Raw genomic sequence first — 18198 nt, forward strand, 5'->3', positions numbered from 1 at the left:
CCTTCCTTAGGACTACAGTTTACAAACTCAGTGTCAGGCCCCCGCAGAGGCCTGCAACTCCTGGATCAGACGGAGCATGAAGGGCAGTTTGGGAATCTGACACTTTGTAACCACTTCATGAAGCACTCTTAAGCAATTTTTCTCCCGATGATTAGCTTTGAACCTAGGACCCAGCAGGAGTGAACCAGAGAAGTTACTAGGTTAACAACTTATTTAGGAGAAGAAGAAACAACAAAACCAAACCAAACCAAACCCAGGGGGAAGTAACTTTCCAAAGTTACTCCCAGCTGGTCCTCAGAGAGGGGCATCATGGGAGGAAAGTGGGGCTGGAAAGGGAACAGGAGAACATCACATACATGGAGTGTTAGCTTTGGACAAAGCTCCCACAGGGTGGGGGGTGGAGGTGGGGTGTGTGTGTGTGTAGAAGTGGGGTGGGGGTGGGAGGGACAGGTTCTCTGAGTCTCTTCTCACACAAAGGCTCTTTGAAATGTAAACCACAAGATTCCTTTATTTTATGGCACTAATGACCTTTAACTAATCAATCAGTTTCCTAATTATCCAAGCAATTATGTTATTAATGAGGTGGGGGGAGGGGCTGCCTAAAATCTGGCGTCCCACCAGGTAGAGAGGAAAGAACTGACAGATGCCGTGCTGGTCCTGGGCAGCGTGGAGTTTGTTGACTAGGAAAGAGCAGTGCAGAATAAAGTGCTCTGTGCACTGAAAAACAAAACAAAACAACAACAAAACGTGGTGACTCGAGTTTGGGGTGGGCTGGGGTTCCTGGGGGAGGGGCTCAGTGGAACTGGAACGCTGAGAATGGCTTTTAAAAGCTTGGGGTCCAGCTTCATTCCTGCCGCCTCGGATTTTTTGTTTGTTTTGTTTTCATTCTTGTCGTCTTCGCTGTCATTCTGGTCTGCAAGGGGTTTGGGGTTGTTCTCTGTGACAAAGTAACTGTGGAAAGGAAGACTGGAATTATGCCACAGCCTGAGTGAAGTTTCCTATCCTATTTCCACCCTAACACCCCCAACCCTCACCCCCATCCCCCACCCCAGTCCCCATCCTCCCACCCCAGCCTCCCACCCCCACCTCCTTCCTCAAGCAATCTTTTGAATTTCTAAATTGCCCAGAGTGGTTTAAGACTTCATACCAAAAGCAAGGACACCCTGGAGTTAATAGAGCACAACACCCACTTCTGCCCCTAAGCAGGCTGGCATCTTGCACCTGTTTCAGAATCCCCCAAAACACAGGTGGGGGTGGGGTCTCCCACGGTAGTCACTAGCAACCTCCCAGCTGGTCCTCAGAGAGGGGCATCATGGGAGGAAAGTGGGGCTGAAAAGGGAACAGGAGAACAGAACATCCTGGGACTGTCTTGGTGTGTTCATAAAGGTATGCACTACGGTGTCCACACAGACAAGACAGAACATGAGAGATGAACACAGGACACTTACAATGCCAAAGTCATAGATCTCCTGGGCGTTTATCCGACAAAGTGAGAGAGTGCGGCTTTAACTCCCGTGGAGGCCGCCCTTCCTTGGAGAGTGGTATGCCGGCAAACGCTGGGGGGGGGGGGGGGGTGGTGGTGGTGGATATATTTATATTTGTAGACATTTCCAGATTATCCACCTCAGAAAGCGGTGCTTTGCAAAGAGTATTAGACAGGACAACAGGAGGAATCGGTTTTGAACACTCCACCTTTGGAGGCATAAATGATTCCAGTGCAAGCAAGACTCAAACTTTACAACCCTTTTTCTGACCTGGTGGGCTCTGCTCAAAGGCAAACAGAGTGAAGAACCTTCTCTACACACCTCCATACCCCTGGAGCTAGCTCATACACTCTATTGTTGTTTGTTGTTGAGGGAAATTATGTATATCTATAGTTTTTCTTGAGTGCGTACCCAGATCTCACCGCGGGAGGTTCTGGGCAGCTGGTGAATGGACTCCTCTTTACTGTCCAAATTCGCTCTAAAATCAGAATGAGAACTGATGCACTCATCTCACTGAATGCCAGCCTAGGCCGATAGCGGGATAACCACTGTCTCTTCAGCAGCGCCTATCTCCTCATTCCTGCCGCGAATGGGAGGCCACATGACCCTGGGCATATGGCATTCTAGTTTATCCTCCCAATAAGCCACCCCGGAATGCCCCGTGTAATCAAATCGGTGACTCTCCACCTCCTGCATATGTTAGCCAGGAAAGCCCCAGAGCTCCGAGCTGACGGGGCTTCGAAACGAAAGCTCTCCATTCTGAGAGTGTTAGTTTTTGACGACATTTGGAGTCCCCCTGTGCGAGAGCAGAGAGCCCTTCTGCTACCCCCGCCCCCTCCCGCTTTCTCAGGGAGGAAAGTGGAGGGTGCTTTGGGGCGCGGAACAGCGCCCCCCGCCCACCCGCCCCCCCCCGCCAGTTTCGGCCCACGCAGCCTTGAGCTGAGGATCCTGCCCCCACCCGTGCCACCATGAATAGGCGTGCGCGTGGTCACTGTCCCCAACCCAGACAGGGGACTAACCCTTTCCCTCACTTTCAGAGGGGGGGACACCCGGACAGCAGCTCTCCGATGTCAGAAAGCAGCCCCCAGCTGCTCCCCCGAGCTCTCCGGGGCGGGAGGCTCTGCGAAAGGTCCGGGGGCGGTGCGGTTCCGGGGAAAGGGACCACAAGTGGGGGCGGCCGCGGCGGAGTGTGAGCGGTTCAGATGGGAGATCGCCGGCGATAACTCGGCCCTGGATGGTGCCGCTCAACAGGAAACCTCGAGCGGGGAGCCAGCTGCGGGCCCAGGGGGAGGGGTGCCTCTCGGTAACCGCACAGCAGCGGGCGGGACAGCCACGGAGAGGAGAGCCGGGGTCCCATCCCTTGGTCTCACTGCTCTTTTCTCTTCAGGATGCATTCCCACGTGCATTCCGCACGCCAGGGCTCTAAGTGGTGTTGGAAAGACAAGCCCAGCAGCTACTAGTTTCAAATGTGTCCGCTGGGCGGACCTAGCTTTTACCGCAGGAGGTCCCCGGGGCAGTTGGTGAATGGACCCCTCTTTACCGTCCAATTTCGCTCTGAAATCAGAATGGAAAGCTATTTCCCAGCCTCCAATCCGGGCAAGGCGGGGTGACACAACCACAGCGTGATTCATCAGTACTTTGTGCTGCCGACGAAGGAGCCTGCAGTGTGAGGGGGTCCCCGCGGGACAGCCACTGTCTCCCCCCTCCACACCGACAGCCCCGCCCCTGGGAACTGCCAGACGCAGGAAAGCAAGTTAGGTCACAGAAATCTGGGTTTCAGCTCTGCTCAGGCTCTGGGTGCTGTAAAACCTCTCTCCACCCAGTGCCCTGAACAACCAGGCCACCAAGATCAGCTCCAGGAAGAGGTTGACCAAGATGCAGCCTTCCTGGTACCGTTAGCTCCGTTGGACTTCTTTGGGTAACCTAAGCAGCCTGAGACCCAGAAACCTGATTAGTGTCCAGGAAACGTCCCGTTCCAGCTAAGGGTGGGACCCACTGAGGGGACTCTTAGATTTGAAGGACTGCTTCAGATCTCACCTGCCCAGCCCCGCCGGTGCGTAAGTGTGTGTTGGGGGCTTGTACAGTGAACACATCTCATTTCTACAGCATTTGGACCACAGCGACAGTGGCTGGCACTCACCGTTTCTACGTGCACTAGAAATGTACATAGTAAAAAAAAATGTGAATGGTATCTGCACGTGTACCTGGTCTTGTGTGTGCAGACACGGGTCAGAGGTCCATGTCTACAACTCTTCACCTTTTTGAAGCATCCAGCTTCACCTAGCCTAGAGTCACTGATGTGGCTCCAGGGGCTCCTGGGGTCCATCTGCTTCCTGCTTCCCCACCCGTCCACCAGGATTACAGACTATGATTACAGACGGGATTGCAGGCTCTGACAGGACTTTCATGTGGATGCCGGGCATCTGATCCCAAGTCCTCATGCTTCAACAACAAAGCCTTACAAAACCTACTGAGCCATCTCCCCAATGACCCCAATGATATTTTTTTTTTGAGTGTAGTATAGTCCATCTCAGTATCTATGTATTTTAACTTCATTATTATGGTAAACCTTATCTATTTTGGGGGCAGGAGGGTAGAGGCAGTGCTGGTGGCTAAACACAGGGCCTTGCCCACACTAGGAAAACACTCTACTGCTATGCCCCAGCTCCATCTTTACCTTCTGTAAGTGTGTCAGAGTAGCATCTTTACCTTCTGTAAGTGTGTCAGAGTAGCTACTATTCATTGCTACTGTGTCTAGATACACTTTTATGCACATACCTAGGTAGCCTATAGGTTTCTCTTTTTGCATAAGTTACTATGTATACCACTGTAGAGTGCACTGCCTGCTCTTTTTAACCTGACTTTCTCTGAGATCTTTCCATGGTAGCACAGTCAGAGAGAGTTCTCTTTTTTTCCCCTCCTCAGACAGGGTTTCTTGTAGCCCAGGCTAGCCTTGAATTTCTCATCCTTTGGTCCCTAGCCTCTCAGTGGTGGACTTACATGATCTGTAGATTGAATCTGGGGCTCCGTGCATGCTGGCAACCAGGCAATCAGTCTGCCCCCTGAGCCTCACCCCCTGTCTTTCGTAGGCATTTAAAGCTGCTGTATAACTACATCATAATGTTTTATTCCTGGTCAGTGGACATTTCTGTTATCTTCCTGGTTTTTTTCTTCTTCTGCAGATAATGATATAATGATCATTTTTGTGTACACATGTCTGCATACCGACTTCTTCTATGAAACAAGTGCTCAGAGAAATGGCAAAATCCTGTTTAGCATTTTGACGCTGGGGCCATGGCTTGAGAGGCTTCCTAAGCTGAACTAATGTGCTGTGAGAGAAGGAGCAGAGGCCTGAGGAGGTGTGTGTCTCTGTGTGTGCATTGTGCGTGTCTCTGTGTATGCATTGTGTATGAGAGTGTATGAGTGCACACACGTAGGTCAGAGGGCAGCTTGCCTGAGTTGGCTTTCTCTTTCCACTGCGTGACTGGAGGGATTGAACTCAGGTCGTTAGGCTTGTCAGCAGACGCCTTTCTCTGCTGAGCCAGCCCCTAAATACTGTCTTTAATGGTCTCCCTGCTATCCTCTACTGTACTACAGGTGGAATATATAAAGATCTTGTAAAACAATGCATCGTGTGCTGTGAGTGCAGGACAGTCACGTCACACACACACACACACACACACACCCCGCCTTCCGACTCTTTATTTGTAAAAGTGGAGCAAATCACAACTTCCCAGTTTACCTCAGCTAATTGTTACCATCAACTGAAATAAATACAACTCTAAAAGCACTTTCCCATCTAGAGATGGCGGGTGTGGAGGGAGCCAGTGTTTAGCATGACCATGGCTGTGACAGTCAGCAGCCACATACCCAAGATGGCATCAAGAGGAAGGACTGGGTCTCCTCTCTGTCTGTGTTGTTATGTGCAGATATGCAAACATACATAACACCCAAGCATACTCTTCTTTGTATATGCATTGCTGGCTTGTTTTGTATGTTTGTTTGTTGACACCGAGTCTTTCTATGTAGCCCTGGATAGCCTGAAGCTCCATATGTAGACCAGGCTGGTCTCAAGCTCACAGAGATCTTCTTGCCTCTGCTTCTCTTGTGAGGGTTGCCCCACCCAACCCTACAATGCATGTTTTACAAGATCTTTATATATTCCACCTGTAGTACAGTAGAAGATAGCAGGGAGACCATTAAAGACAGTATTTAGGGGCTGGCTCAGCAGAGAAAGGCATCTGCTGACAAGCCTGACGACTGAGTTCAATCCCTCCAGTCACGCGGTGGAAAGAGAAAGCCAACTCAGGCAAGCTGCCCTCTGACCTACGTGTGTGCACTCATACACTCTCATACACAATGCACACACAGAGACACGCACAAGCAGATGTAAAAACAATTTGAGACACGCACTAAAACAGTGAAGTAACCTGAAATAGGAGGCATGGTTATGTGAAACAACACGGACTATTGTAACATATGAGGGACTGAAGAAAAGCAAGGTTTTATTTTGTTTTGCTTGTTTATTTTTTCCAGGAAAAAATGTTTTGATTCAGGGTGATTGTAAATGATAAACAGCAGACTGGTTGGAAGGCAAGCTGTTGTTGTAGTTATACGTGACTGTGTTTGCACATGACATTATGAGAAATTTTGATAGTTTTTCTTACCTTTCTGCACTTTTGCAATGAGTTCATTTTACTTGAAAATCGGGGGAAAAACAATCACAGAAAAATGTGAAAATATTGCACAAACTACAACTTTAATGGAAATAAGCAGAAGGGGGAAAATCACTGCTCACGATCACTCTAAATCTAAGAAATAAAATAGTCCCTTTTTCTGCTTAGGATCTTTGTCACAGGGATGTGTGACTTGTAGATGGCTGTGACCATGTTCGCAACTCCATAACAACAGGAATGCACGCATCCGTACACTGTAGGAGGGTGAGGGCCTGGGGCAACCTACAGCAGGGAATGACAAGTGGACCTTATAAACTGTGGACAGTTGCTTTGAAAGTCAGGGTGATTGATGATAGTAACTCAAGCTAGGCACCAAGGACACTGGTCAGTATGTGTCCTGACCTTTTGGTATCAATAACTCCACTTGAAGTCTCAAACAGCTAAAGCAAACAGTGCGGCCATGACATAACATGCTACATAGGCTTGACCCTTGAAGAAGGAGCTCTGGGAACCCTTCTCTCCCATCCTCTGAAGACCAGAAAGACCCCCAAGAGTAGAACTAAGTGGTATTTAAGAGCCTCTCAGAGACTCAGTTTCCCCAGTTGTAGAGTAAGAGTCACAATGATGTCTGTAAAAACTCACCCCTGGTTCTAGGCACAGAGGGAATCATCAGCTAGCGGCTGTCACAGATATGCCATGTGTCTAGCTTGCATCCTTCTTGCTACAATGAAGGCTGAAGGCGCAACCCCTGATGGGAAAGCCTGTGTGCCCTCCTGTGTGGTCAGTGGGTGGGCACCAGGTCCGACTCTGCCCTACACAGTCACCCCCACCACTGCTGCTACCGCCACTGCCTTCCTGAGAACACGTGATTTCCTGTTTTCTAGATTCTTAACCTACAATGTCACTTGTCAGTTGAGTCTGAGGTGGGGGTGGGGATGGATTCCAGCAAGACCCCAGGGTCCCAAGCTAGGGCTCCAAATGGGCTATGAAGGTGGCCTCTCCTACCTAAGTGAGCCTTATGGTCCCCACGGACGGCATTGAGCTCCTTGTACTGAGTGTGCATGAGGTCTGACGGATCATAGAGTGGGGCAGGGCGGTTGTGCGGGTGTCTAGGATGGTCTCATGGTCACTTGGTAGCAGAAGCAGGCCTTAGTCTCAGATTGACTCCCCTTCAAGGATTTGCTCTCTCATGACCAATAAATTAGACATTCAAAAACAGAGAAAGAGAGCTCTCTACCAGAGGCTGGGTGGGTGGAGTGCTCCTTACCCTAACAGGTACGCAGCCAAAGACTGGAAGGCTGGGCAGAGAAGTCTTTGTAAAGGCCGGGAGCTATTCAGATGAAAGGCATCCCCAAGGCACCCCGACAAAGTGGAGTAGAAGGACCTCTGCTCCAGGGGCACTCAGGGACTTTCCAGCTCGGCCGCCTTTGGGAGCCCTGTTCTTATCTTCAAAAACACAATTATCAAGCAACCTGGTGGAATTGTAAACAATTGCTCTGAGTGTTAACCAGACCGTGCAAGGAGAAGACGTCTTCTGAACTGTATGCAGAACGGCGCAGATGTGAGTCTCGTCACGGTTTATGAGGCCCAGAGCCTTCAGAATGCCCCCTGCCCCTCTACGATGCGCGTCTTCTATGGTCAAGTCCTCCACATCTATTGGCGATCTGACTTTATCCTCACATGCTCCTGAAAGCCAGCTTCCACCTTTGCGGGTTGGAGAGTCTGCCCAGCTTCTGAACTCAAACCTAGCTTGGAGGGGAGGAGAGTGCCTGTCCTCTCCTTTCTGCTGCTTGGACCTACAGAGACTGTGTGACAAGGACACTGCTGGAGTCCTGCAGGGTTGGCACATGCCACTGTGCAGGGGCTGTTTCCATACACTTGGTCCCATTTGCTCTGCCCGCCCTGTGGTGCCAGTCTCAGTAAGTCATTTTGGCAGGCAGAGACCGAAGACCAGAGTCAAGACAGTTCTCAAACACTAAGCCAATGAGAAATCGACTCTGACCTTGACTAATGAGAGTCTTTCTGCCTCAGAGGCCTATGCCCTTTGCTTGTGTCTCTTGGCTAGTGGTACCCCATGAGGAAAACCAGAATGAACCAGCCGTTTTCCAGCACTCACTGAAAGCAAATAAACCGAGTAACATATGTGGTCGGTCACACACTACTGTGACCAAGTGTCCAGAGTAAGGGCTGTGCGTTCACAGGTAGGCGGGGTTTCTGGAGCCTGCACTAAAGATTAGGCTCTCCAGACTGAGGGCCGAGGAAGTGCCCAGAGTCAGGCAGACACTGTAGCTTGGCCATTTGTTGGCCCAGTGTTTCCAAGATGCAGTTACTTCAACCTCTCGGTCTCAGTTTATCAAACTGTGAACTGGGCCCGAGCAAGGCTTTCTCAGTGCCTTCTGCACTTTTCTCGGAGTCAGACTCTATCAGATACATGGGAAGTCATTTTGACAGCAGAAGCTGTGGTCAAATGGTTTGAGGGAGCATAACAGATGCCCAGCTCCTCAGCTGGATCCGCTAGAAAAGTTAGGTGTGAAGACACAGCGGGGCGTGGCAGCAGCTCCGAGAGGACCAGGCTTTCTAAGACCTAATCCCTGTGGTGGGAAGTTTGGGCCTATGTGGGAGACACTGACAACCAGAGGCACTGGAGGAATGTCTCTGTTAGCAACTCTAATTTCCTCAGGCTGTCCTCTGATGCTCATAGCATGGCGCCTGAACCAAGGCTCTTGTGAGGGTGACAATGGGGCATTCAGGGACGGCTAGGTTCCCACTCACTAAGGACATTAGTCTTTGAACTAGTGGATACTCTGACAGATGCCTTGAGCCATCTCGATATGCCCTGGGGCCTCCGAGGGTCTGTTCTAGGTGTCCCGCCACAAGGTGAAGACAACAGCTTTTTACCCATAGGTTTAAAGTGAAACTAGAAGTGCTCTTGCCAGTTGGCATCACAAGAACAAATCAGGTCCCTTACCTGGTAAATCTAACTATCTGCAATTCTCCATCACCAAGGGAATAAGTAATAGCACTCCCTCCATAGGAGAGGAAATGGAGGCTTAGGACTGTCAGAGCTAGGACGGTGCAGCCACGGCCTTGGAGCTGACGCGGAGCATGGATGTAGTTCTAACCCAAATGGGAAATGTTTTCTTGTAAATGGTCGGGCTGCATAGCTGTCGAAGGCCACATTTCGTTTCCCATGCTCTGGGCTGTGTGAGCGCTGTTGGATTCCGGGCCTCCCCAGCCAGTACAGAAGAACCCCTAGCCAGGCCCTAGCCCAGAGTGACCCCTCCAACCTCTAGAGGGAGCCCGGGAGCCCTTTCGAAGAGTCAGGCAGGCTTACCCATCTGAGCCCTAGGACTGTTAATTGGCTACTGGGTTTTTCCTCCTACGCTGGAGTTTTCCTGGGGCCTGTGGATCTAAAGTGTGGGTGGCAACATAAGATAAAGTGACTTTTCCATTGTACAAGAAAGCAGCTGCCACGACAGGCCCTTAAATACCTCCTGGGAAGCGTCTGAGGCTCTGCTTGGGATGGGCTCCGTGGCAGAGACCGTGAGCCTTACAAATGGCTCAGGGAAGGAGGAGACGGTCAGGCAGGGACAAGGAAGACGCTGGGATCAGGGCTGGTGAGACCACGCGATCACCACAAGCAGCATTGTGAAGAGCTGCTTCTGTGGCGGATGCCTAAACATCAGACACCATTGCCTTTATAGAGGATAGAAAGCCTGCGGTTTACAAACCAGCCGGCAAAGCATCCTTGTGATAGCCCTTACGGCAAATATAAGCCCTCCAGCACCCATTTTAGGGACAGAGGGCCTTAGGCCCAGAGAAGCGAGGTTACTCTCGAGGACCACACAGCTAGTAAATGGGAATGGGAAAAGCAGAAGCCACCTTCCCCAAACCCAGCCTCTTTCCAGTTCGGCAGCCCTTGGCCCGGAGCCAACGGCCAACAAACAGCTAATAAATTACGCGTCTGATTTAGGTCCTGAGTTCTTGCACGGAATTTTCTGGGCTATCGCTACATTCTTCAGGCCCATCTCTCTCAGTACACAGCCGATAGGGCGGAGGAACCATTCGTCCAAAGAGTTGGATTAATGCCCTTTCCTCGCCAACCCCACACGTAGCCCTTTTGTTGCTGGCCATAAAACTTGTGTTGCTCTTCACAAAGAAAGTGAGAAAACTTGTTCTGTTATTCATCTCTGGGGGAGGGGGCGTGCCCAACTCCCCGCCTGCCACCTACCGTGCTGACTCTGCACAACACAAAGAAATATTTCTTCTTTATTTGTTCTAAATTTACTGTCCAGTATATATTTTTTTTCTGTTCTCATTTCACACGACAGGCAGCTGAGTGATTGTCTCCTGGCTCTCTCTATGAATCTCGACCACCCTGTAAATCGCCCCTGACATCTCTCCAGCCCTAAAAGACAACAACCGGGCCAGCTTCGGTGGCCTTTAGTGGGGGCTGGCTTGCTTCTTAGATCATTATTAGAGCGAAGAGTAGCTTAGGGCTGGAGCCTAGCGCCTTCCCATCCCTGAACCGTACCCACCTCTCGACTGTAGGAAATTTGAGGAATTCCTATCCTGGGCATGGGGTTGGGGGAGGGGAGGCAAAATGAAAAAGATCAGCCATTGACCTCCGGTGCTTACATCCTGAGAAGAGAGGTCTCAATGCTGTGTAGGGATCTAGGCTCTGCAATCATCACACCACCACTCTCTGACTGTCACGGGGTGGGTGGTGGGTGGGGGGCCCATGTTTCTGATTCCTGCAGGTGCTGGGCAGAGCTAGCAGAGGTAGTCCAGAGGAGGAGCCAGGTGACACGAAGTGGGTGTGGCGGGAATTAGCATGCTAAGGTTAAGGGAACATGGGGCACGAAGGAGGAAGGGCTGGGATTTGGCTCAGTTGGCAAAGTGTTCGCCTACCATGCATAAAGCCCCCTGGGTTTCATCCCCGGAACCTCCAGGCACCGTGGAGTACATCTGTAAATCCCAGGACTCCAGACATGTATGCAGGAGCATTGCAAAGTCAAGGTTGTCTTTGGCTATGTAAGTTCAAGGCCAGCCTGGAATATGTGAGACAGTTGAAGAAGGGACAGGACAGGATGGTAGTGAGTATCTGTGGGGCTGCACAGAGTCCCACACTTTGAAGTGTGGTTGAGCAGGACTGAGTTGGTTTCTGAGCTGGGGCCAGGAGAGATCCTGGATGAGAGTTGGAGTTAAGAGCTGAGAGCAGGGGCTGGAGAGATGGCTCAGCGGTTAAGAGCACTGACTGCTCTTCCAGAGGTCCTGAGTTCAATTCCCAGCAACCACATGGTGGCTCACAGCCATCTGTAATGAGATCTGACGCCTTCTTCTTGTGTGTCTGAAGACAGCTACGGTGTACTCGATACGTGGTGATGAGGCGAGAATTAAGTCAGCACTTCTATTGTATGTGGGGACCAACAAAAGGTTTCCTACATGGTCACTACCTGTCTGCTCTAGTGAGGCAATCTAGTGAGGGCCTTAACACTAAGGCATAAACACTGCACAGTACAGACAGTGAAGACTTTCAACCTGTTTTGCAGAAGAGGCCTCTGAAAGGATACCTTGCTTTTGACAGCACTCATCCACCTTATCTCTGCTCTGACCTGGGTTGGCCAGCGGCCACCAGAGGGCGCTATTACTACTGGAGTTAGGCTGGAAAGCCATAAAGACCTCTGGGCTTGTGAGGTTCTCAAGCAGGGCCAGAGGGAGGGAAGAAGGGAGGGAGGGTTTTGTGACTCTGGGCCAGTTCTCAGGTCCGTCTGCTGCCCAGTGTGAGTGAGGGCAGGATTAGTAACCTGCTCTGTTTGCTTGCTTTGTGTGATCTTCCAAATAAGAAGGCTACCTTCTAACTAACATATTTCCTTTCCCTCACGCCCTCCTCTTCTTATCTAGAGAGTATCAACCATATGTGCTTTCAGTGTGGGGTGACAAACATCAGAATGGCAGGAGGGGTGACTCTGGAGTGGGGCTACTAAGCAGAAGAGGCTCTGAGCTGACACATGTAGGCTGCCTGGAACTTACGCAGCTCAGGCTGGCCTTGAACTCACAATCGGTCTTGCCTCTTCAGTGCTGGGACCGGGGATGTGTGCCCCCACAACTTGACTTCACTGGCAGTGATTAGATATTGAGATGTTTTTACCCAGTCATTGAATTTCTGAGTCCCACATTTTGTAACCTCTAGGGTCGCTGTATAAAGGGCTCAGTCACCAAGACCTAGGTCTGTTTCTGAGGTTTAGAGTTCATCGTGTATGCAAGGGCTCACTTACAGCTGGACTTCCATGCCATCACAGCAGAAGTTCTGTGCACAGCAGTGTCATTTTCCCCCTAATCCCCCCTCATTCTTCTCTGTGGTTCCATCTGGTACATTGGTTATGTTGCGAGCATTGTCACACCCCTTATATCTGGCGCGTGTGAATAAGGTGGCCATTGCAGGCTGGGTTTCTTCAGATTGAGTCTGTGAGAGAGGTTGTAGGTTGTGGTCTGTGTAAAGTATGAGGGCCGAACCTAGTGCCCATGTCCCTGATTTCTTTGGCCACAATCTGTCACAGAGTTGACGTGGGGTAGGGGGGATGTGTTCTTGCAAGCCTGAGCATGGCTAATCAGTTTTCTCTCTCGGCACAGAGGCACAGAGCTTTGGTCTGCTGGATCCCAAACTCTGCTACCTGCTAGATGGCATTCTCTTCATCTACGGAGTCATCGTCACGGCCCTGTACCTGAGAGCAAAAGTGGGTTCCCCTGGGCACTTGAGGGAAGATGTGGGTTCCTCCACTGGGAGGATGTGTGGTGGGGCTTTGGCCTTGGAGAGTCTCAGGCCTGGCCTATGCTTGGTGTCCACGAACAAGGCAGGACACAACCAAGTGTGCACAGCAGGAGGGTGGGGGGGCACCCATCTGTGGCAGACAGGGCAGGTCAATGAGCCAAGCGCTATGTGCATTGCTGAGGATGGGTACCCATGCCTGGGTGTGAGACTCCCATGGCTTCTGCTGGCAAACAGGTGGCTTATTCTAGGGCAGGTAAGGACAAGAAGGGGAAAGACAGGCAGTTTCTTCGTAGGGCCTGCTGTTGAGCTGCTAATTGAGGCCATATCAGTTTTTCTCTCCACGTCTTGATTTTCCCATCTGCAAATACGGATGGTGGCTAGAGCACTGGTCCTCACCTGGTGCCTGCAACCACGTGTTTTGTGGAAAGGACACATCTGGGGAGATACGACTCTCATCTTCCCAGGGCAGTAGAACCCATTCCCTTTCTGTCATAAGATTTTATTTGAGAAAATCTTACTTACTTTATGATTTTTAAACTTGAAAACAATACCTATCCGATCAGTAAGATTCTCCCCAGAACACCAACTCTGGAAAATTGTGCAGTTCCTCCCAGCTTAGGTAACGTGTGTGTGGTTATGTCGTGGGGCACACACTCAAGACACCAAGCAAGCAGGTGCTTGCTTCCCACTCAGGAAATAGCTGGATGAGTAGTGATGCCCATGTGCCAACTTAGTAGGCAGCGTTTTGTAGCCACTGTCTACCCTGAGGGTCCTCAGGGTTCCCAGACGAAGGGGAACAGGAGGGTTCTCCTGGATCCCAGCAGGCACAGACACAGAGCCTCTGCACACAGGGGGTTGGGGGTCAAGACCTTTACTTGGGATGATTAACTTCTCTGAAGACTAAAGTTGTGAGCACTCAGGTCACAGGCAGGAGAAAGGACAACTGAGTTCAGAAGGGAGCTGCTACACCTTGGGCATATGCAGATTGTTGTCATCAAAGATGGAGGGGCTGCCACCCAGCTCCTGCACTATAGCCAGCCTGATGGTCCCCTTGGAGATGGTGCTGAGCTCTGATTCTCTCTGTTCTGTTACAGTTCAGCAGGGGTGGAGATTCTGCTGCCTACCCGCAGGACCCCAACCAGCTCTACAATGTAAGTCCAGCCTTCTGCAGACCTGCCCGCAAAGGACCTAGGGAAACCCCAAGGCCGGGCTCAGCTGCAGCCGTGGTGCACAGCTGTTGGCCTGGTGGCTGGACGGCAAGCTGTTGAGCCTCAGGTTTCTAATCCTGACTGGAGGAGAATCCTGCTTGCCCCTCAGTGCTGCTGCGAGGAGGAGGCGGCGCTTTAAGGATGAGGTGCATGGCCTGGCCCTGCCTCTGGAGAACTTCCAGACACTGGCAATTTGCAAAGACTAGCGGCCGTAGCGCAGAGGGAAGGGTTCCACAGAAACGCAGTGGGGCTTTGGTCTGTGAGATTCTCCCCTGGGTACCTCCGTTTCACATGCTGATGAAAATGTATTATTAACCCCATTAGAGCGATCAGCACATGGTGACTTGGGGGTTCCCGCCATGTACCATCGAGGCGGCAGGTGTTTTCTGAGGCACTAGCTTGAAGACGAAGCAATGCCCACCACCGTGCTTGCTTCAGTCCATGCTTTTATCCAAAAATTACATTTACGGGAACTGGAGAGACAGTAAAGGGTGCTTGGTGCTCTTGTAGAGGACTCAGCCTTTCCCCCAGCGCCCACATGGAGGCTCACAAACATCTGCAACTCAAGCTGCAGGGGATCTGATGCCTGCTCTGCAGGCGTGTGGTGCACAGGCAAACGTCGGGCACACACATATGCACGTAACACAAACAAAATGTAGAAATTACATTTACTTTTTATTGTGCTCCTCTCTCTCTCTCTCTCTCTCTCTCTCTCTCTCTCTCTCTCTCTCTGTGTGTGTGTGTACCATGGTGTACTCATAAAGGTCAGAGGTCTTCTCTCCTTTGACCATGTGGGTCCCGGGAGATTGAACTCAGATCTTTAGGCTGAGGCAAGTGCCTTTCCCACCCAGATTCCTCACTTCTCCTATGCTGCTTATTTTATTTATTTATTTATTTATTTATTTATTTATTTATTTATTTATTTATTTATTTATTTATTTGAGCCACCAACTCCAGTTTCAATTGATGTGGCCCCATTGTCCTCAAGGTCCTGTTTCCTGTTCTAGGAGCTCAATCTAGGGCGAAGAGAGGAATATGACGTCTTGGACAAGAAGCGGGCTCGGGATCCTGAGATGGGCGGCAAACAGGTGGGGGGCTCCTCGCCTCGGAGCGTGGGCTTTGAGGGAGGGCCGCTCAGAGCAGCCGGTGGGCACTAGACTCACAGTAACAGGGATCCGGCCTGAGGCAAGAGGGCGACAAGGACTCATTTCCTGTGGCCCCCTCCCTTTCTTCTTGGCTTCACTCTGCACCGTAAGGAGCCTCAGTACTTAGGTCCTCCTAGCCTGCACGCCCATCTCCCCTCTACTGCTCCTTAACTAACACAGGGCAGCACCAACTGCTCCACAGACAGCCCCATGTCAAGATACACGCAGGAAGGGCTAAGCCTGTGGAGAAGGAATTCTGGTTCTGAATACCCTTATAGAACATGGCAACATCAGCCTCCAGGTGCCCGTGCCCCGTAGAGATGGGAAGCGCCGGGAGAGGCCTTAATAGCAGAGGAGCACTGACTGGCTGCCTCTGCCCTGAAGGAGGAGGTGACCCAGCCAAGTGTCTCAGGGTGCTCGAGAGGGAGGGTGTGAGAGCGCGAGGGCCTGAGGGGCCAGCAGCAGACTAAGGCATGTCGAGGAGGTGGAGTGTGAAGTGTGTGTAGGTATGCACTGTCATGTCTGCGCTGCAGAGTCGCTGCTGGGGGGCCCAAGGGCGGCCTGAGCAAGGCTTGGGGAAATGCGGCCATTGACAGCTGACCCACAGGAAGGCCGGGGCAGTGGGCCTGGCATCATGAGGTTTTTACACTTGCCAGCCTGGGTTCCCTCTATCTCATCTCTGCCCTTTTCTGTTCCTCAGCAGAGGAGGAGGAACCCCCAGGAAGGCGTGTACAACGTAAGTATGGGAGAGTTCACCATTCGCCCTGGAGAGGTGGAAGAGGTGGGGGGTGGGGTGGGGGGGTGGAAGGGAGGTGAGGGGGTGGAGGTGGGGTGGGAGGGGTTGGGAGGTGGGGGTGGTGCGGGGTGGGGTGGGGTGCCGCTCTTTCTGTCCAGGCTCCCAGGATGGTCACGTGCCACCTGAAGTAGATTTAGCATCCTCTGAAGCTGGGCAGGGTCACAGCACTTGATTTCCTCTGCGTTTTTCTTGCCATTCTGTGGGCCTGGGCTTGGGGATCTGCGGCCTAGGCTGGGGCAGGAGTGTGGCGCTGGCTTTGTCTTGAGAGGATGCTGGAGTATTCGGAGCACTTTCTCTTATTGTAAGGTCCACCCCACCACCGTGGTGTGAAACTAGTTTCAGGTCACCAAGGTGCCCCTTGCTTGCCGCTGGTGGTATAAAACTGCGAATGGTTGATCCACAACCTGTGGTATCAGCTATGAAGAGATGGCTTGTTCAAATAAATGACTTTTTGCTCCCCCGGAGCCCTTATATTATTCCTGTCTTGGTTTACAGTTCTAAATCCCATTTATTTATTTATTTATTTATTTATTTATTTATTTATTTATTTATTTATTTATTTATGCATCTAATGTGAATGTTATAGAACAAGTAGATCAGGGAAGATTCCAAAGTCAGGTAGAGGAGCATGGTACAGGTACAGAGTTGGTTGTGGGAAGCAATGTTTTTATGCCTAAGGCTTGGAACCCTGGTAACAGGAGCCTGGCGGCGTGGGCATCTGGAGGCTTCTGAGGCAAGGCCCTGTGTTGGTTAGGAAAAGAACGCGTCATATCTTTTCTTCCTGTAGGCACTGCAGAAAGACAAGATGGCAGAGGCCTACAGTGAGATCGGCATGAAAGGCGAGGTGAGCACTTCCTTACACCCCAGACAGGCAGGTTTCTTCTGGCCTTTCAGAAAAGGCAGCCACAGTCTTCCGTTCCCAGTTCCCATCCGTTCCTCCTCCAACTAAGAAAAGCCCATGTGTCGGCCGCCATGATAGACGGGGCCACCGGGCAGTACGTGGGGACGAAGGATGGACTAAGGTGTCAGCGAATGGAACCTTTTCAAGCAGCATGGCCACTCATAGCACTGTTGTGGCTTCCTGTGTGCTGAGATGGAGTCCCTGGGGGGGCTCAAAGTGTACGGCCCCTTGTTCAGTAATGTGTTCCTAAGAATTTAAAACTCTCAAGGCCAGCGCATTGAGTCCTTCTGAGTAGGGGGCCCTGAGGGACGCTGGTTAGGAAACAATCCCTTCTGATCCCTTGAGCAGGCGCAGTTGAGCAAGAGTGCTGCTACTGACTGTCTTCCCTCTAATCTCCTTTCAGAGGCGGAGAGGCAAGGGGCACGACGGCCTGTACCAGGTGAGAGCTGCCGGCCCCGCCCTCGGGGGGCGGTACTAGCCAACAAGGGGTAAAGGTAAAGGTGAAGCTGACAGAGTTTGCTTGCTGGTGGCACAAGCCTTCGTCAACAGCCAGGGAGAGCAAGCCATGTCACACACAAGCAGACCGAGGTCACTTCACTGCCGTGATGGCTCCACAGCGTGGTTGGGATTCAGCTGTGGAAGCCACACACCATTTGGGTATAGCAGACAATAGCAGCTGTCGAGGGGGTGGGGAGGGAGCCCCAAGAGGCGCAGGCAGAAACAGGTCAAAGACCCTCCACAGGTGACTGTTTCATTTGCCTCCTGGGCTAGCTTAGCTCTGCCCCACTATCCCAAGACTTACTAAGTGGGGAGAGTGGGCAGAAAGATTGAATTAATAAATATTAAAAAAAAGGTTGCTTCTGAAGGAAAATGTTATTGTAATCAGGTGCCTGGTTTATGTAAATTAGTGTAAGCGATTATGCAAACGATATGCAGAGAACCTACTTTTCTAAAAAGGGATCCCCAGTGGCTTCATCTTTCTTGTTGTGGGGTTTGTCTGCTTACTGGCAGCCGGAGGAGGAGGGGGCCGCCTTTCCAGTCCCTGGATCAGGGAGGAAGAGGCGTTCCAGCCAGCCTGGGGCCAGCTTGCCGGAATACACCACGGTGGCCAGAGCTGGAAGCTCCCAGATAAGGCCTGAGGTTAAAGAGGGGCCACTTTCCCTGAGACTAGTCCAGACTTTCTGTGGGTCCAGGTAGCAGATGCTCGGGCACCTCC

At 51.3% G+C, this 18198-nt stretch overlaps 1 protein-coding gene across 2 annotated transcripts in view; it reads left to right on the forward strand.

The window, feature by feature from the left end:
• The window catches only part of Cd247 (CD247 molecule), a 76369-nt gene that overhangs the window by 55003 nt on the left and 3168 nt on the right, over nt 1-18198 (forward strand). Inside the window, exons 2-7 of one of the 2 annotated variants that reach the window (XM_052200803.1) lie at nt 12794-12897; nt 14027-14083; nt 15148-15228; nt 15986-16021; nt 16869-16925; nt 17386-17421. In XM_052200803.1, the coding sequence (XP_052056763.1) occupies nt 12794-12897; nt 14027-14083; nt 15148-15228; nt 15986-16021; nt 16869-16925; nt 17386-17421 (371 nt within the window). The remainder of the gene's footprint in view (nt 1-12793; nt 12898-14026; nt 14084-15147; nt 15229-15985; nt 16022-16868; nt 16926-17385; nt 17422-18198) is intronic. The other variant, XM_052200804.1, reaches the window with a different exon arrangement.

The sequence above is a fragment of the Apodemus sylvaticus genome, chromosome 12 (genome assembly GCF_947179515.1).
Source record: "Apodemus sylvaticus chromosome 12, mApoSyl1.1, whole genome shotgun sequence".
NCBI classification, from domain to species: Eukaryota; Metazoa; Chordata; class Mammalia; order Rodentia; family Muridae; genus Apodemus; species Apodemus sylvaticus.